General features: G+C 37.5%; 1 protein-coding gene across 1 annotated transcript; it reads left to right on the forward strand.

The window, feature by feature from the left end:
- The first annotated feature begins 19,954 nt into the window (after positions 1-19,954).
- RPA2 (Replication protein A2) lies at positions 19,955-21,039 on the forward strand. The gene is made up of 4 exons (XM_014242454.3): positions 19,955-20,112; positions 20,174-20,226; positions 20,286-20,857; positions 20,909-21,039. Exons 1-4 carry the CDS (start codon positions 20,100-20,102, stop codon positions 20,985-20,987), a joined length of 717 nt encoding a protein of 238 aa, XP_014097929.1. The 5' UTR covers positions 19,955-20,099; the 3' UTR covers positions 20,988-21,039.
- Positions 21,040-21,276: the final 237 nt, after the last annotated feature.

Below are 21,276 nucleotides of genomic sequence, written 5' to 3' on the forward strand. Positions count from 1 at the left end.
TTTCTAATTGTGCTATTGCTCATTTTGCATATCTTTGGTTTGGTTGTTCGTACAATTGGGAATCGATATTTTTTTCGTTTTCGTCAATCGATTCCTAATATTTCAGATTTATTTCTGTACCAACTTCTATCGTGAATTTTGATTGAAAAAAGGCAAAATGAGCAAACCAAAGCCAACTATCGCCAACCTCTCTCCTAGTAAGTAGTGGATCGACTTAAAATCTTTAAAGCGTCAAAGGACGGTGGCGAAAAGTAGTATTTTGCGCATAAAAACAGGCCTTCTCGAGAAGACTATGCTCTAGATCCAATCGAATTAGAATGTCGTCTCGACATATTAAATTCACATAGTGAAAAATTGATGAAATGCCAATCTAAGATTGAAGAAATTGATGAAGACGACATGGCCCGAGGGGAGTTAGAGGACATATTTTTAACCATATTTTTAACCAAGTCAAAGTCAAGGGAGAATATTCGGAATTTAAAAATTGCATGAGTTTGTTTGAGAGTTTGGTTCATAATGATCCAAATATCCCAGATATTGAAAAATTTGACCATTTGGTTAACTGTCTATCTGGAGAAGCTTTGGGAACGGTAAAGGCATTTCAAATGTCGGATGAAAATTATCCGAAGGCATTGGCAAGTTACAAAAAAGTTTACGATAATAAATGTTTATATTTTTCAATAGAATTTCAAAACTTTTTGAGCTGTTGAGCTGTGCACCAGTATCTCGTTTCATTTGCTGTTGCACCTCCTCCACACCCAACAACAACTACACCTGCCATGCATACAACAAGTGTACTAGATCGTGTAATGTTGGCAACAGCAGTTATTCTTGTGAGAGCCAGCTGTGAAGAAAACCTGCCCGCTAGAGCATTGTTGGATACAGGATCACAAGTCAACTTTATGATGGAGGATTTGGCCCAAAAATTGCGGATTCGACGTCAAAACAGGACGTTAAATATGATAGGAATTGGAAACTCCAACACGAAAGTCGGGGCGAAATTGAGCGCATTTGTTAAGTCACGGTATATAGTTTCGAATTTTCGGCGGAATTCTGAATTATGCGATGTATTTCGCCAAATAATCCAGACCATAACATTAATGCTAATGGCTGGAAAATTCAGCACAAAAGTCCTCTTCCGGAAGTAAATAGCACATTATGCTGAAGAAGACTTAACGACAATAAATTCAGTAGTCCAAAGGTTTTGGGCTCTGGAGGAACTTCCTTCAGAAACTAATGGCAGCAAATTCACACCAGAACAAAAAGAGTGTGAAAAGCTTTTCGTTGATACAACTCAAGTATTACCTTCAGGAAGGCTTCAAGTCAGAATGCCCTTTAAAGCTGACCGTAAGTTACTCGGTCACTCCTATGAAACCGTAGCTCGGCGGTTTCAGGCTCTGAAGAGAAGAACATTGAAAGATCCAGAACTTCGTAAAATGAATGAATGATTATAAAGCACTGGGTCGCATGAGCCCAACAAATAATAAGATGCCGAGTGAGCCACACTATTTCATTCCGCATCAGTGCGTTTTGAGGCCAGAGAGCACAACAACAAAATTACGAGTTGTCTTTGATGCGTCGAGTCGTACCTCTTCTCAAATTTCATTAAATGAACTTTTGATGGTAGATCCAACCATCCAAGAACAACTTTCGTTGTTGATTTCCGTGAGTACCTGCCGGTGACGGCCTTACCTCACGGTGTTCCAAAACACAACGTTTCAATACAATGCGTTGATAAGCACCCCAAACAATACGAGCTATTTGCAAGTATTTATTTGGATACCAGTGGCAGTGTGTCTGGGTCCACACTACCATCTTGGTATGATTCCAGGCCGACCTAAAACCTCTTCCGTTTTCGGGTACGGAACCCAGTTGCTTTTTGCAACTTTATTTTTGAACTGAAAAAAACAGTTAGGCTGAATTTTCAGTTCTTCCTGCATTTCGGTTTCAACCACAGCCACCACGACTCTCCCCAAAGGGGCCATAACCCAATGAGCAGATTGGACCGAAATCCAAGGGCTTTCTGCTCCCCGTGGTAGCAGAAAGTCTCCGGTAAGACTGTGTAGCCGAAACTACTGCCAGTTGAGCAACCCATTACTCAATGACTGGTGACATTTGTCGCTTTAACTTCAAATGTCTTTTTATTTGATTTTCCATTTAAAGTCTATAATATCAGTTCAAGCTGAGTATTATAGCACTATTTCTGACATACTATGCTGATATTACTGAGCAAGGTACATAATAACAGTGCATTTGGCTTTTAGTCGCCTTTTACGACAGGCATGCCTTACCGCGGGTAAATTCTCTCCAAGAACAATTATACTCAACTCTTCTTCGTTTTCGCTTACACAAGTACGCTTTAACGGCAGACATTACAAAAATGTACCGCCAAATAATTATGCCTGAAGAAGATAGAAACTGTCAGCTTATTGTGTGGAGAGAGCATCCCTCAGAGCAAATTCAGATTTTTTGACTTAACACCGTCCCTTACGGCACTGCGCCTGCACCATTTCACGCAACACGGTGTTTACACATGCTCAGCGATGCTAATACAACTGAGTATCCACTCGGTTCATTGACCATAAAAAGAGACTTTTATGTTGATGACGATTTCGAACCACTCCAAATTTTTCGACAGTGACTGCACTGAAGTGTATCTCGAGTGTCTCGAGTGCTATCTGCCAAATACATGGCTTCTCCGACGCTTCTATAAGAGCGTACGGATGCTACATATACATACGAAGCCAATCTGCTAGTGGTGTCAAATGTATGCTGCTTACTGCAAAGTCTAGAGTGGCTCCGCTGAAGACCAAGTCTCTTCCGCGTCTCGAACTCTCAGCAGCACATCTTCTTGCCAAATTATGGTCACGAGTAGCGCCTATGTTGAGTCGACGATTCGAGAAAATTACATTTTGGACAGACTCTGAAATCGTGTTGCATTGGGTTAAAACACATCCATTTACATTACAAACCTTTGTCGCAAATAGAGTGTCCGAAATCCAAGAATTGACTGACAAAGTACATAGGCGACATGTGCCAAAAAAACAAAATCCTGCGGGTCAAGTGTCTCGGGATTGCAACGTGAACGAATTGAATAATTCGATATGGTTTAGCGGTCCATAGTTCCTCCTAGAAGACCCCGCTTTGTGGCCGAGTAACACTCACTTCCAGCTCTCTCCAGAAGACGAAGCATTAGAGAAGAAGAAAAATACTTTCACACTAGCTGCGAATGGGAAAGATAATGCAATAATGGACCTTATCGAAAAAATCTCTTCTCATCAAAAATTGCTTCGTGTGGTCGCATATTTATTACGGTGGATTAGACGACCAAAATTGCCTACTGGTTGGAAGGGATCTGACATCAGACGAACTACACTTGAGTTTTTTGAAAATTGTTCAGGTGGTCCAACATTCAGAATTTGCGAATGAAATCCAAAAACTGACTAAAGGCACCACGCTACCCACAAACTTGCAAAACCTCAATCCGTTTTTGCGTGAGTACTCGGATATGTTGCTTTCATTCAAATTAATCCGAGTAGGAGGTCGCCTATTAAATGCACCTCTCCCTCCGATGCCGAATTTCCCTTATTACTGAATAAAAATTCGCATTTCGTTAACACTTATTGACGGTTCCTGCATTTTCGAAACCACCTAGCTTGGGCAAAAGCGTTGGTTGCGCTTCTTCGAGAACGCATATGGCAGATTAATGCCAGAGAAGCATGCAGTAGAACAATAAGAAACTGTACACACTGTTTTCATTACAAGACGAAGTTGCAAACCAAAATAATGGGGAATTCGCCAGTCGAAAGACTTCGAGCGCTACGACCCTTTCTCATATATGGCGTAAATTTTTGTGGTCCAATATATACTACATTAAAAATACGCGGTCGACCCCCCGTGAAAACGTATATCGCAGTTTTCGTTTGCTTCACTTCAAAAGCTGTACATTTAGAATTAGTTTCTGACTTATCGACTAATTCTTTTAATTTCGCTCTTTATTCCGGCCATTGGTCGCCGATGGAGGCCCCAAACGATATACAGCGACAACGCAACCAACTTCGTCGGCGCCGATCGCAAACTGCGCGAACTCAAAGAGGCGTTTCTGTCCCAGTCTCCAGAACTAATGGGATTCGCCGCCGAAGAAGGGTTCAAATTCGTCGAGAGAGGGCGCCGCACTTCGGTAGATTATGGGAGGCGGTAGTGAAGTCCGCCAAACACCTCATCGTACGCGCAATGGCCAACGTGCTGCTCACAGCCGAAGATCTGGGAACACTGCTGTCCGAAGTGGAGGCCATCCTCAAATCGCGACCCCTCGCACCGTTGAATCAGGACCCCAACGACGGCGAAGCGCTAACTCCAGCACATCTACTCATAGGGTGCTCCCTCCGAGCACTACCACCGGCATAAGTGGCAACGGACTCAATTCGTTGCTGTGAGAGATGGCAACTTGTTTGCTGTCTCAAGCAACAGTTTTGGCGACAATGGTCCAAAATGTACGTTACGAGCCTGCAGGAGCGCAACAAATGGTTGTATCCGAAGCGGAACCTTCAGCCCGACGATCTCGTCTTCGTTCACGAAGACAACATACCACCGCAGCAGTGGGGACTAGGACGAGTCGTCGGAACCGTAGAAGGACAAGACGGCAAGGTACGAGTGGCAGACGTGGCAACCAAGGCAGACACAATTGATCGCCCTATTCACAAGCTCGACCTGCTCAATGTTGAAGGATCATGATCCTGTCAAGGTGGTCGGTGTTGCGTCAAGCATCTTTTCGAAACTAAAATAAAATATATGTGAAAAATAAACTTAAAAAAAATAAAGATTAATTGAATAATGTTGAAATGAATTATAAATGTTTTATGCTATAAAAATACTTACCTTATTACATAACACATTATCTATTACAATAATATTTTACAATGAATTAACGAAACTTGCCACTAGTTTAGGCCGTTAATTTAAGGTTTAGGCTAAATTATAATATACTTAAAATAAAGAGTTCTATTGTAATAAAACCACACTCGCGAACGCACGTCTTTGACTTAACCGGATATTTTCATTTCGTTTTGGCACAGGCAATTGGCATTTTTTATTTAAGTTGCGCATCCCAACATTTTATTTCATCTCAAAAAGGCTTGAGATTTTTCAAACACATTTGAAGTTGCTTGCAGCTGCCGCTAGCTACCTTCTCCCGAACGCTTTGAAGTGCCCGAGCGCACTTTGTTATTTGTCGAATAACTCAAAAAGTAAGAGAATATTTTCAACATATCACACGTAATGAAAATGCAATATAAAGGAAATAGATTTTTTGAAAATTATGACTACCCTTAACCCCTTAAAAGCTAAAGTGCAAAGAGGTTGACATACCATCACCAATCATATGGAGTAAAGTCAGACGAATGTTCGAAAATCCTGATATTAGTTACATGTGGGCTAGCTAAAATTTTCACCCGATTTCATTCATTTTAGGCACAAAGATACCTTGTTATGAGTAAAACACGCTCTCTTGAGATAACTCACATATTGGCCGAAATATGTGGTATAAAGTCACCCGGAAGTTCCAAAATCGTTATATTTGGTATATGAGGGCTTTAGGAAGTATTGATCCGATTCACCTAACACAAACATACTATTCAGGGGTGTTGCAGAATCTGATAGTTGTCGGAATCAGAATTGAAACCGATAAGAAAATATAGTAGGTGTCATGAATTAAGATATTATTGGTTTGACGTTCGAAACAGAAATTTGATCGGTTTTGGGTGTCACGGGAACCAATTTTATCGGTTTTGTTATCAGAAACAAAGCAAGAGGATAGTCTCTGACAACGACGCACATCTGTCTTGGATTCCACAACACCCCTGACTATCGAGATTCATTAATTTATTTTATTATAAGGATTTCAATTATAGATCTTACACATTGACCGATATTTTCGGTAAGTAGTCAACTATAGGCACTGGGGTCCACATATTCAGTACCTAGGGGTTTAACAGTTTTGATTCGATTTAGACAATTTTTGGTCACAAGATGGCATACTTTAAACGCATTAATCACGCAAAGCTTCAAACGCAAGGCAATCATTGTTGCTTGATTTGCATGGTGGAAAGTGAAAGAATCAGTTGGAATTTATAATGGGAAATAGGCGTGATTGTAATCCGATTGCGCTGATTTTCGCACTATATCATAGAAAATAATGTTATGTACCGAATTTGATTGAAATCGGTTAAGCAGATCCCAAGATATGGGTTTTAACCTAAAAGTGAGCGCTGCCCCGCCCACTGTCTAATTTTGAAAGCGATTAATTTAAAGTCACCTCATACCAACCCAGAGATAAAATTTAATGCCTCTGGCGTGTTTAGTGCTTGATTTATCGCGTTTTTTTAACAGTACAGTTATATGGGGAATGAGCGGAGTTGCACCCCCAATTTCCCCATTTTTACACAGTCGATAGAGGTGCTAAAAAATTTGTCAAAAAATAACAGTCTTGTATCTAATTGTGGAGCTTAGTTATGGCAATTTATTTGTTTTTGATTAATGGCATTTTGTAGACGTGGCAGTGGTCCGATTAGACCCATCTGCAATCCAACCGTCTTACGGTACCAAGAAACATGTGTACCAAGTTTCATAAAGATATCGCAGTTACTCAAGTTACAGCTTGCACGAATGGACGGACAGGCAGCACCTGGATTTCAACTCGTCTTTTCATCCTGATCATTTATATATATATATAATATAACCTTTTATCTAACTCGATTAGTTTTAGGTGAACAAAACTATTATAATCTGTGGTAACATGTTGCAAGAGTATAAAAATAATTTACAATGACATTTTAGCTAATCTCAGTTGGCTTCTGCGTCGGCCACACATGCCAGTAGCTCGGTGTCAATAATAAATACGTATTTTTACCGAAAATATTCGAACTGTCATGCAAGTTTTCTTTCGTGACCATACGTTCATGTGCATGTGCGATTCAAAAATGATATCTCGGGAGAAGTAGTATGAGTGAACGCTTTACTTTCAGTGTTTTTCTTTAATGAAAATGGCGACTGTTGCTTGGCGAAGCAAAAGATTATGAGAGTTGCACAACATTTTGCTTGGCTTCGCGTCAAAAACTTTTTATTTGAACGTCGAAGCAAAATTTCTGTGTGAATTATGCTCAATTCACATAGAACTTTTGCTTCGCTTTGCGTCAGATATTCGTTTTGACAGAAAAATGTACGCTGTTCGAAAAACTCAATCCATACACATTTTTTTACTAACACATCATATTTTTCGAACTGGCAAGAGCCCTGGCAAAGAAATTTCAATGACAGTAAACTTTTGACACATGGTGCCAGCAAATGTCAAGTCAAATACACACCAGGCGCGTATTCAAACGTAAATATAAATATATAATATAAAAAAAATAATCTCATATATTTCGTAGATTTTTGTGGTCCAATATATACTACATTAAAAATACGCGGTCGACCCCCCGTGAAAACGTATATCGCAGTTTTCGTTTGCTTCACTTCAAAAGCTGTACATTTAGAATTAGTTTCTGACTTATCGACTAATTCTTTTAATTTCGCTCTTTATTCCGGCCATTGGTCGCCGATGGAGGCCCCAAACGATATACAGCGACAACGCAACCAACTTCGTCGGCGCCGACCGCAAACTGCGCGAACTCAAAGAGGCGTTTCTGTCCCAGTCTCCAGAACTAATGGGATTCGCCGCCGAAGAAGGGTTCAAATTCGTCGAGAGAGGGCGCCGCACTTCGGTAGATTATGGGAGGCGGTAGTGAAGTCCGCCAAACACCTCATCGTACGCGCAATGGCCAACGTGCTGCTCACAGCCGAAGATCTGGGAACACTGCTGTCCGAAGTGGAGGCCATCCTCAAATCGCGACCCCTCGCACCGTTGAATCAGGACCCCAACGACGGCGAAGCGCTAACTCCAGCACATCTACTCATAGGGTGCTCCCTCCGAGCACTACCACCGGCATAAGTGGCAACGGACTCAATTCGTTGCTGTGAGAGATGGCAACTTGTTTGCTGTCTCAAGCAACAGTTTTGGCGACAATGGTCCAAAATGTACGTTACGAGCCTGCAGGAGCGCAACAAATGGTTGTATCCGAAGCGGAACCTTCAGCCCGACGATCTCGTCTTCGTTCACGAAGACAACATACCACCGCAGCAGTGGGGACTAGGACGAGTCGTCGGAACCGTAGAAGGACAAGACGGCAAGGTACGAGTGGCAGACGTGGCAACCAAGGCAGACACAATTGATCGCCCTATTCACAAGCTCGACCTGCTCAATGTTGAAGGATCATGATCCTGTCAAGGTGGTCGGTGTTGCGTCAAGCATCTTTTCGAAACTAAAATAAAATATATGTGAAAAATAAACTTAAAAAAAAAAAAGATTAATTGAATAATGTTGAAATGAATTATAAATGTTTTATGCTATAAAAATACTTACCTTATTACATAACACATTATCTATTACAATAATATTTTACAATGAATTAACGAAACTGTTGAAAGAAACTTATACTTACCCCTTTTCTTATACAAACTTGCCACTAGTTTAGGCCGTTAATTTAAGGTTTAGGCTAAATTATAATATACTTAAAATAAAGAGTTCTATTGTAATAAAACCACACTCGCGAACGCACGTCTTTGACTTAACCGGATATTTTCATTTCGTTTTGGCACAGGCAATTGGTATTTTTTATTTAAGTTGCGCATCCCAACATTTTATTTCATCTCAAAAAGGCTTGAGATTTTTCAAACACATTTGAAGTTGCTTGCAGCTGCCGCTAGCTACCTTCTCCCGCACTTTGTTATTTGTCGAATAACTCAAAAAGTAAGAGAATATTTTCAACATATCACACGTAATGAAAATGCAATATAAAGGAAATAGATTTTTTGAAAATTATGACTACCCTTAACCCCTTAAAAGCTAAAGTGCAAAGAGGTTGACATACCATCACCAATCATATGGAGTAAAGTCAGACGAATGTTCGAAAATCCTGATATTAGTTACATGTGGGCTAGCTAAAATTTTCACCCGATTTCATTCATTTTAGGCACAAAGATACCTTGTTATGAGTAAAACACGCTCTCTTGAGATAACTCACATATTGGCCGAAATATGTGGTATAAAGTCACCCGGAAGTTCCAAAATCGTTATATTTGGTATATGAGGGCTTTAGGAAGTATTGATCCGATTCACCTAACACAAACATACTATTCAGGGGTGTTGCAGAATCTGATAGTTGTCGGAATCAGAATTGAAACCGATAAGAAAATATAGTAGGTGTCATGAATTAAGATATTATTGGTTTGACGTTCGAAACAGAAATTTGATCGGTTTTGGGTGTCACGGGAACCAATTTTATCGGTTTTGTTATCAGAAACAAAGCAAGAGGATAGTCTCTGACAACGACGCACATCTGTCTTGGATTCCACAACACCCCTGACTATCGAGATTCATTAATTTATTTTATTATAAGGATTTCAATTATAGATCTTACACATTGACCGATATTTTCGGTAAGTAGTCAACTATAGGCACTGGGGTCCACATATTCAGTACCTAGGGGTTTAACAGTTTTGATTCGATTTAGACAATTTTTGGTCACAAGATGGCATACTTTAAACGCATTAATCACGCAAAGCTTCAAACGCAAGGCAATCATTGTTGCTTGATTTGCATGGTGGAAAGTGAAAGAATCAGTTGGAATTTATAATGGGAAATAGGCGTGATTGTAATCCGATTGCGCTGATTTTCGCACTATATCATAGAAAATAATGTTATGTACCGAATTTGATTGAAATCGGTTAAGCAGATCCCAAGATATGGGTTTTAACCTAAAAGTGAGCGCTGCCCCGCCCACTGTCTAATTTTGAAAGCGATTAATTTAAAGTCACCTCATACCAACCCAGAGATAAAATTTAATGCCTCTGGCGTGTTTAGTGCTTGATTTATCGCGCTTTTTTAACAGTACAGTTATATGGGGAATGAGCGGAGGTGCACCCCCAATTTCCCCATTTTTACACAGTCGATAGAGGTGCTAAAAAATTTGTCAAAAAATAACAGTCTTGTATCTAATTGTGGAGCTTAGTTATGGCAATTTATTTGTTTTTGATTAATGGCATTTTGTAGACGTGGCAGTGGTCCGATTAGACCCATCTGCAATCCAACCGTCTTACGGCACCAAGAAACATGTGTACCAAGTTTCATAAAGATATCGCAGTTACTCAAGTTACAGCTTGCACGAATGGACGGACAGGCAGCACCTGGATTTCAACTCGTCTTTTCATCCTGATCATTTATATATATATATAATATAACCTTTTATCTAACTCGATTAGTTTTAGGTGAACAAAACTATTATAATCTGTGGTAACATGTTGCAAGAGTATAAAAATAATTTACAATGACATTTTAGCTAATCTCAGTTGGCTTCTGCGTCGGCCACACATGCCAGTAGCTCGGTGTCAATAATAAATACGTATTTTTACCGAAAATATTCGAACTGTCATGCAAGTTTTCTTTCGTGACCATACGTTCATGTGCATGTGCGATTCAAAAATGATATCTCGGGAGAAGTAGTATGAGTGAACGCTTTACTTTCAGTGTTTTTCTTTAATGAAAATGGCGACTGTTGCTTGGCGAAGCAAAAGATTATGAGAGTTGCACAACATTTTGCTTGGCTTTGCGTCAAAAACTTTTTATTTGAACGTCGAAGCAAAATTTCTGTGTGAATTATGCTCAATTCACATAGAACTTTTGCTTCGCTTTGCGTCAGATATTCGTTTTGACAGAAAAATGTACGCTGTTCGAAAAACTCAATCCATACACATTTTTTTACTAACACATCATATTTTTCGAACTGGCAAGAGCCCTGGCAAAGAAATTTCAATGACAGTAAACTTTTGACACATGGTGCCAGCAAATGTCAAGTCAAATACACACCAGGCGCGTATTCAAACGTAAATATAAATATATAATATAAAAAAAATAATCTCATATATTTCGTAGATTTTTGTGGTCCAATATATACTACATTAAAAATACGCGGTCGACCCCCCGTGAAAACGTATATCGCAGTTTTCGTTTGCTTCACTTCAAAAGCTGTACATTTAGAATTAGTTTCTGACTTTTCGACTAATTCTTTTAATTTCGCCCTTTATTCCGGCCATTGGTCGCCGATGGAGGCCCCAAACGATATACAGCGACAACGCAACCAACTTCGTCGGCGCCGACCGCAAACTGCGCGAACTCAAAGAGGCGTTTCTGTCCCAGTCTCCAGAACTAATGGGATTCGCCGCCGAAGAAGGGTTCAAATTCGTCGACCGAGGGCGCCGCACTTCGGTAGATTATGGGAGGCGGCAGTGAAGTCCGCCAAACACCTCATCGTACGCGCAATGGCCAATGTGCTGCTCACAGCCGAAGATCTGGGAACACTGCTGTCCGAAGTGGAGGCCATCCTCAAATCGCGACCCCTCGCACCGTTGAGTCAGGACCCCAACGACGGCGAAGCGCTAACTCCAGCACACCTACTCATAGGGTGCTCCCTCCGAGCACTACCACCAGCATAAGTGGCAACGGACTCAATTCGTTGCTATGAGAGATGGCAACTTGTTTGCTGTCTCAAGCAACAGTTTTGGCGACAATGGTCCAAAATGTACGTTACGAGCCTGCAGGAGCGCAACAAATGGTTGTATCCGAAGCGGAACCTTCAGCCCGACGATCTCGTCTTCGTTCACGAAGACAACATACCACCGCAGCAGTGGGGACTAGGACGAGTCGTCGGAACCGTAGAAGGACAAGACGGCAAGGTACGAGTGGCAGACGTGGCAACCAAGGCAGACACAATTGATCGCCCTATTCACAAGCTCGACCTGCTCAATGTTGAAGGATCATGATCCTGTCAAGGTGGTCGGTGTTGCGTCAAGCATCTTTTCGAAACTAAAATAAAATATATGTGAAAAATAAACTTAAAAAAAATAAAGATTAATTGAATAATGTTGAAATGAATTATAAATGTTTTATGCTATAAAAATACTTACCTTATTACATAACACATTATCTATTACAATAATATTTTACAATGAATTAACGAAACTGTTGAAAGAAACTTATACTTACCCCTTTTCTTATACAAACTTGCCACTAGTTTAGGCCGTTAATTTAAGGTTTAGGCTAAATTATAATATACTTAAAATAAAGAGTTCTATTGTAATAAAACCACACTCGCGAACGCACGTCTTTGACTTAACCGGATATTTTCATTTCGTTTTGGCACAGGCAATTGGTATTTTTTATTTAAGTTGCGCATCCCAACATTTTATTTCATCTCAAAAAGGCTTGAGATTTTTCCAACACATTTGAAGTTGCTTGCAGCTGCCGCTAGCTACCTTCTCCCGCACTTTGTTATTTGTCGAATAACTCAAAAAGTAAGAGAATATTTTCAACATATCACACGTAATGAAAATGCAATATAAAGGAAATTGATTTTTTGAAAATTATGACTACCCTTAACCCCTTAAAAGCTAAAGTGCAAAGAGGTTGACATACCATCACCAATCATATGGAGTAAAGTCAGACGAATGTTCGAAAATCCTGATATTAGTTACATGTGGGCTAGCTAAAATTTTCACCCGATTTCATTCATTTTAGGCACAAAGATACCTTGTTATGAGTAAAACACGCTCTCTTGAGATAACTCACATATTGGCCGAAATATGTGGTATAAAGTCACCCGGAAGTTCCAAAATCGTTATATTTGGTATATGAGGGCTTTAGGAAGTATTGATCCGATTCACCTAACACAAACATACTATTCAGGGGTGTTGCAGAATCTGATAGTTGTCGGAATCAGAATTGAAACCGATAAGAAAATATAGTAGGTGTCATGAATTAAGATATTATTGGTTTGACGTTCGAAACAGAATTGATCGGTTTTGGGTGTCACGGGAACCAATTTTATCGGTTTTGTTATCAGAAACAAAGCAAGAGGATAGTCTCTGACAACGACGCACATCTGTCTTGGATTCCACAACACCCCTGACTATCGAGATTCATTAATTTATTTTATTATAAGGATTTCAATTATATATCTTACACATTGACCGATATTTTCGGTAAGTAGTCAACTATAGGCACTGGGGTCCACATATTCAGTACCTAGGGGTTTAACAGTTTTGATTCGATTTAGACAATTTTTGGTCACAAGATGGCATACTTTAAACGCATTAATCACGCAAAGCTTCAAACGCAAGGCAATCATTGTTGCTTGATTTGCATGGTGTAAAGTGAAAGAATCAGTTGGAATTTATAATGGGAAATAGGCGTGATTGTAATCCGATTGCGCTGATTTTCGCACTATATCATAGAAAATAATGTTATGTACCGAATTTGATTGAAATCGGTTAAGCAGATCCCAAGATATGGGTTTTAACCTAAAAGTGAGCGCTGCCCCGCCCACTGTCTAATTTTGAAAGCGATTAATTTAAAGTCACCTCATACCAACCCAGAGATAAAATTTAATGCCTCTGGCGTGTTTAGTGCTTGATTTATCGCGCTTTTTTAACAGTACAGTTATATGGGGAATGAGCGGAGTTGCAACCCCAATTTCCCCATTTTTACACTGTCGATAGAGGTGCTAAAAAATTTGTCCAAAAATAACAGTCTTGTATCTAATTGTGGAGCTTAGTTATGGCAATTTATTTGTTTTTGATTAATGGCATTTTGTCGGCGTGGCAGTGGTCCGATTAGACCCATCTGCAATCCAACCGTCTTACGGTACCAAGAAACATGTGTACCAAGTTTCATAAAGATATCGCAGTTTTTACTCAAGTTACAGCTTGCACGAATGGACGGACAGGCAGTCACCTGGATTTCAACTCGTCTTTTCATCCTGATCATTTATATATATATATAATATAACCTTTTATCTAACTCGATTAGTTTTAGGTGAACAAAACTATTATAATCTGTGGTAACATGTTGCAAGAGTATAAAAATAATTTACAATGACATTTTAGCTAATCTCAGTTGGCTTCTGCGTCGGCCACACATGCCAGTAGCTCGGTGTCAATAATAAATACGTATTTTTACCGAAAATATTCGAACTGTCATGCAAGTTTTCTTTCGTGACCATACGTTCATGTGCATGTGCGATTCAAAAATGATTTCTCGGGAGAAGTAGTATGAATGAACGCTTTACTTTCAGTATTTTTCTCTAATGAAAATAGCGACTGTTTCTTGGCGAAGCAAAAGATTATGAGAGTTGCACAACATTTTGCTTGGCTTCGCGTCAAAAACTTTTTATTTGAACGCACTCATACAACAGCGTACATTTTTCTTTGAAAACGAATATCTGACGCAAATCGAAGCAAAATTTCTGTGTGAATTATGCTCAATTCACATAGAACTTTTGCTTCGCTTTGCGTCAGATATTCGTTTTGACAGAAAAATGTACGCTGTTCGAAAAACTCAATCCATACACATTTTTTTACTAACACATCATATTTTTCGAACTGGCAAGAGCCCTGGCAAAGAAATTTCAATGACAGTAAACTTTTGACACATGGTGCCAGCAAATGTCAAGTCAAATACACACCAGGCGCGTATTCAAACGTAAATATAAATATATAATATAAAAATAATAATATTCAGCCCTATTCCCGTTGTCATTTTCGTTTTAAAACGAAATAAGAATGGCTATGTGGCATTCCTGTTGGCGTTATCAACAATTATCGAAAATAATTTGGTATTCCCCATTATGAAACGACTATGAAATCTACATAGTAACAGTCGTTCCTCGTCGTTGTAGTAATTAAGAGCGAGTATCAGAGATAAAGAGATGCCGAACCAGGGATAATGGGATGCCCAACTCTTTCCAGTGTGAGAGCGCCTCAAAATCATTGTATAAGCCTACAAGTAGCCAAAGAATCTCTTATGTTTGTGAAACAGCCGTGATCACCTGATCGAATATGCCTTTTTTTGACACAGAGTTTTAAATAAAAGGTTGTAGTGTAACAATTTGCACTTAAAATGGAAATATCTGGAAAACTATACGTTTCCGGCGCCAATAATTGTATATATTCGTGATCTGGAGAATCTCCTCTATCCAACCATACCCCTCTTAACCCTGAAATCGTGGGATGCTAAACTAAAGTATTCCCATTGCTTTTCCTCACCACCTCTGAGGTTGCAATATAGGCGCGTTACAGACCTTTTTTGGGTGTTTGTTTCCCCAGGACTAAACCGGTAAACTAAGAATTTAAATATTGGACAGACAAAGAATTTTTACTCACAAAAACATAAACATGTAAGTTAAAAAAGATAAAATTGGAAACATTTAATAATATTTCAATACAATAAATAATAATTTAAATAATACTATGTAAATTTAATCTTTAGGAATTAAGACAACCGAAAAATATTTGAATATGGAATAAAAACATTCTTAAAGTTATTAATTTTAAAACATAACACGGCAACACACTAGAGCAGATTTCTGTCATTTGAACGTTTTAGTAGTAGAATATTGGTTGGCAACCCGTACAAAGTGTGCTTTTAGTAGCAGAATATTGGTTGGCAACCCATACCAAGTGTGATCTTAGTAGTAGAATTTTCGAGGCAACCCGTACCAAGTGGGATATTTTTGCGTGTGTATTAGTGAAAATCTTAGGATTGGCTACTTGTAGATTTATACAATGCTCAAAATTAGCGTTTTTTATAACATTTTGCATTGTAGCCAGATCAGTCAAAATAATAACTTTAGGGCGTTTATATTAAAATACCTAACATTTATTTAGATTAAATATTAATATACATGTATCCGTTAAACATATGCAGAAACTATTTAAACACTGTTTTGTGATTTTGTCATATATTAAAACTTTTGATTTTTAAACTTTCAATATTTAATCAAAAGAATAAATGTATTAGCTCTCAATGAATAAATGTTTTTTATAATTTTTAATTGAAAATCAATACTGTTAAGCATCACAAAAGATTTCATCACATACATTTCGCGTTTTTTTTCATTTTCATTGTTTTACAATTTTTGTTAGTGATCTTTAACAGCGGCAAGAAATCTCTCTGTTGACATATTTTTCTGTAAGATTTCAGTTTGGCCGTCCCTCTTTTTCCAATTGCTCAACGTCAGACCTCCTGAACTTTGACAGTTGCTTGGGTTCAGGAGGTTTTGACGTTTAGCAATTGCGCTCTCATTTCTAGTGAGAGACGAGTTGGGCATCTCTTTATCTCTGTGCCCAACTCCAAGGATGACATGATGCGAGACTCTCTAGTTTGCGCTGATTTTTCTGTTATTCTTTTTCCCTGATTATTAAAATCAGGGAATTTCGAACAGCTGATGTCAAAAAAGGCGGGATGCCAGAAATCAACCCGCTAAAAATAGCTAACAAAAGCAGTGCGAAACGAAATTTCAAGGAACGACACAAATACATTTGAATAACGTGCAACTAAATTTTATTTGTTAATATAATTTAAAATGTTCATTATAAAACCATGATCTTTTATTATGACTTGTTTTGTTTCTTTGTTATAATTTTTTTTATTTATATGCAATTTTTTTTATGTTATATGATTTTTTAAAAATTTTATAATATAAATACACGTATATATTGATGTATATGCGTTATATAGGCCTACTCAGGGACGGAGCACCTAAAAATAATATCAAAATACAAAATACCCAAAAGTTTTTTTTATAATACCCAATCCATTTTCTTTCGACAGTGGCATGATTGGCAAATGTTATAAAAAATGTGGGTTTTGACAGCTCTCTCTCGATTGAAAGAGTCTCGCATCATTTCATCCTTGCCAACTCTACTCTCATTGGAAATGAGAGAACAGCTCACCTACCCGTCTTTGAAAGTTGACTATAGCGGCTAGGTTGTGACGTTTCGCAATTGGAACGCCCAGATTGAAATTCTACCAGAAATATATGTGAACGGAGGGATTTGTTGCCGCCGTTCAAGATCATTAATAAAAAATTTCGAACAATGAAAATTAAAGAAAGTGCGAAATTTAAATGTATTTGATGAAATATTCTGCAATATGATACATCATAGCATTAATCTTCAATTGAAAATGATTAAAAACATTTAATAATTGAGAGCTAACAGGTTTAAATCACTTTATTAAGTATTGAAAGTTCAAAAGTCAGAGTTAAGTCAAAGTTAATATACCATAAAATCATAAAAAAAGAATTAAATAGTTTCTCCATTTATAAGATGTATGTATATATTTATTATATATATATTTCTCCATATATAATCTTAGATGTCCAATATATAATTTTTGTATGTATGTATGAATATATTTAAAGTAAGGAAAACCCCAACACAACAAAGCCGAAGCTAGAGTCACAGAAGGAGGAGTTATTTTTATTGTCTTACTTATTATGTACTTAAATTCAGAAAAAGGTTTAAACATTTTCTTCAAAACACCAATTAACAGCGTCAAATACAATGGCACTATTCGGCGTTATCGTACCTTCTTCATTTTAATTAAAAATTTCGATAAATTTTCGTTGCCGTTACGATATAGTTCAAGAATACGAATATAGAAAAGAAGCGACGATAACAACGACTACAACTTGGAAACAACAATTAAACCGACAACGGAAATAGGGCCGATTATATCATAAAATCAAGAAATTTGTGTCGTATTATTGTTATTCAATTCAGAATTGTTGAACTAGATTGACTAAAATTTCTTTACATAATTCCGTTTGAACTGCCAAAGCCAACAGCACAGCGCTTCAGCACTTTTTAACATGACAGAGTTGTGAATATGTATACATAAATAAAATTTTACATCCTGAGGCGCATTTTATGCACCATTAGATGAATCAATGCAGAATATTTTTATACGAAATTTATAAGGAATGTATCAAAACTGCACACACTGTTTACTTTTATTTATAACGTAACGAGTTTGTTTAATTTTTGCTTGTAACCTTTAATAATGTGTTTTTATACACTTTTAATTAAAACTAAGGGAAAACTTTAGTATAACGTCCCACGCTTTCGGGGATAAAATGGGTATGGGCGGATAGAGGAGATCCTTCAGATCAAGAATATAGATATAGCCGCGAGAAACCTATGGTTTTCAAGATATTTGGGTTTAAAGTGTTACAGTGTTACCTTATCGACATCTTTTGTAAGTGAACTGAAAGAAATGAAAACAGATTATACCCCAATTAAAATATGTTGAAATTCCACTCATTTTTAAAATAAAAAACTTGAATAATAACTTTTATAATTTATCCTTTTCCACAATTTAAGCACAACTCACTAAACGCGTTTGAATTTTATTTGCCAAATATGAAGTAAATAGCAAATGGAAAAAACGAAACGGTACTTTTCTTCAAAAGTAACAGTATTAATATCCGTTAGAGAGCATTGATGTTAAGGATTATGTTATTCCCTCTATGACAATATTACTTTTTCGCGTAGAACTCCTTTTTGCGTTGGCGGCTTTCGGCCGCGCTTCCAAAAAAATAACCCTGGTCGATCCAACACCAGGGTGTACCAAGGTCTTTTCGCGCAGAAATTTCTTTTGCGTTGGCGGCCTTCGGCCGCGCTTCAAAAAAAATAACCCTGGTCGATCCAACACCGGGGTGTACACAAGTTTTTTCGCGCAGAAATTTCTTTTGCGTTGGCGGCAAAAAAAATAACTCTGGTCGGTCCAACACCTGGGTTTATCAAAAGAAGGAAACTAAAAGATTTATTAGTGTCCATCAACGATTATGATTCCTGTATTTAGGGTATAATCTCTCTTTTTATTTTATTTTTCTTTGTTTGCAAAATAAATTAGTATGGCAACACTGGTTATTTGACATTTACAACCATCTTGTTATTGTGAAAATCACAAAAATTGAAGAATAATTAAAATATTAAAATAAAGCTATTTTTTATGATATAATATAAAAAATGTGTAAAAACGAATTAGTGAAGTGTTAGTGGATATAAAAGTTAAAAATATAAGTGTATAATTCATTCTATAATGAAATGAAATTTCATGATGAATATTAAATAGTCGAAATTTTGAACTTTAAACCCAAATATCTTGAAAACCATAGGTCTTATCTTATTTTTACGCGTAGATTACAAATCCGTGAGCGGAAAGTGAATTTTTTCAATATTTCTATTTTTTTTCAATCGCGTCAAACTCCTTTTTGCACTGGCGGCCTTCGGCCGCGCTTCAAAGAAATAACCCTGGTCGGTCCATAATCGGGATGTTCATAATTCAATCGCGTCAAAATCCTTTTCGCTGCTGTTTGTGCAGAAAGGAGTTTGACGCGATTGAATTATGAACACCCCGATTTTGGACCGACCAGGGTTATATTTTTGAAGCGCGGCCAAAGGCCGCCAGTGCAGAAAGGAGTTTGACGCGATTGAATTATGAGCACCCCGGTTTTGACTGACCAGGGTTATTTTTTTGAAGCGCGGCCGAAGGCCGCCAGTGCGGAAAGAAGTTCGACGATCTCCGATATTCGTTCATACCATCAAATCGCGGCACAAAAGAAATTTTGACTCTTACATTTCTTCAGTATATTTTTTTCATAAGAATATGTTTAACACACTGAACTGGTAATTACGGCTAAGTGCTCTGAACTCTACAGAATTTTGCGGCTACAACAACAATAACTAAGTGACTTGAATATGTGATATGTGCAAAGTGTGTAAATAAATATTGAAAAATATACATAAATTATTGAAAAAATTCACTTTCCGCTCACGGATTTGTAATCTAAGTTAAAAATAAGACGATTTAAAAAAAAAATTCATTTTTGAGGCCTCCTTATGTGGGGGACCTAAACTATACATTTACCGGGATAAATACCCATTCATGAAGAAAAATAAAAAATGTTAATTAGTTAAATTGTATGTTCGAATATATTCGATAATCGGACTTTTTACTGGCATGTGTGGCCATACCGTTAAACAGGGATCTAGTTTGTAGTGTTTTTATTGGCTGTGGAGCCGCTGAGTAATATTTCAGCAATAACTCTAAATTTTAAAAAAGTTGAGCCTATATAAACAATTCCCACAGATTTACTAATAATAATATGGATATATCCGGTATGTCCTATTTGTATTTTAATGAATATATTTTATATATGTTGCTGTTTTTATAATTCAGTTAGTTCATTAACAACGCTAAATGGTGCATACGGTGGTGGCGCTGCGGCTGAAGTAATATAGAAAGTATATAAATAATTGGTTATACGTTTATTTGTTTATATGTATTTTAGGGTATAGCTCCGGTTTTTATTAAACAAATCTTATATTCGCCTGAAGGGAATTTTAGCTTGTATGGAATAACATTTGGAATGGTATCATGTGTATGCCTAGTTCGTTCTATTGATGTGTCTTCTACAAAAATTACATATTCCTTGGAGGATCATTCAGGTCAGATAGAAGCACATTACTGGCTAGAAGAAGGTGATTCAACCAAGGCTCCTGACATTATGCTTAATCATTATGTCAAGCTATTTGGTAGTGTTAGGACACAAGGCTCCCAGAAAATGTTAATGGTTTTTAAAATGATTGCAATAATGAATTCTAACGAAGTTTGTACGCATGTATTGGAAGTGCTTAATGCGAGGTATAAATCTGAAGAATTTGTTAGTAAGGGAAGCCACGTGTACGCGACAAATGTCGGTTCAATAGACTTTAATTCCAAGACTGGTTTAGATGATTCTCTAGGTTTGGAAGGAAAGCAGTTGGCAGTGTTACAAGCTGTTAAAAGCAATATAAGTACGGAAGGTATCAGCCGCAAAGAATTGCAACAGAAATTCAATCACATCAATGGAAATGAATTGAAGTAAGTTTTCTCTCAAAAGTAAACATTGATATTATATCATATATTTTTCAGCGCCCTTATAGAGTTTTTGATATCAGAAGGTCATATATATTCCAGTTTTGATGCAGACCATTTTGTTAGCTCGGAGTAACATTATAAAAAATACCTAATAACCATTCAATAAATGCATTAAAAAATTAAAATCTAATCTTAATTAACTCTAGTGCCTTTAGAAACTACAGTTACCAACGTATTTTGTTATGCTTTTGGACTGTGTCTCTTCAAACCGTTGTCGTTTTCAATCTGATGACGGACAATGATTCAAAACAAAACTTTTTTTTGGCCAAGATGGGTATTACACAATAACAGTAAATTGATTGACACGCCTGTTTAGAGCGTGAACCACAACGATATTGAAAAGTTGTGGGCGTTAAAAAAAA

The sequence above is a fragment of the Bactrocera oleae genome, chromosome 6 (genome assembly GCF_042242935.1).
Source record: "Bactrocera oleae isolate idBacOlea1 chromosome 6, idBacOlea1, whole genome shotgun sequence".
In the NCBI taxonomy this organism is placed as follows: Eukaryota; Metazoa; Arthropoda; class Insecta; order Diptera; family Tephritidae; genus Bactrocera; species Bactrocera oleae.

Excerpts from the sequence above, each read along its gene's own strand:
- RPA2 (XM_014242454.3), top strand. Across the intron at positions 20,227-20,285 it reads GTGGTGGCGCTGCGGCTGAA|GGTATAGCTCCGGTTTTTAT; the intron begins GTAATATAGAAA and ends TATGTATTTTAG. Across the intron at positions 20,858-20,908 it reads ATCAATGGAAATGAATTGAA|CGCCCTTATAGAGTTTTTGA; the intron begins GTAAGTTTTCTC and ends TATATTTTTCAG.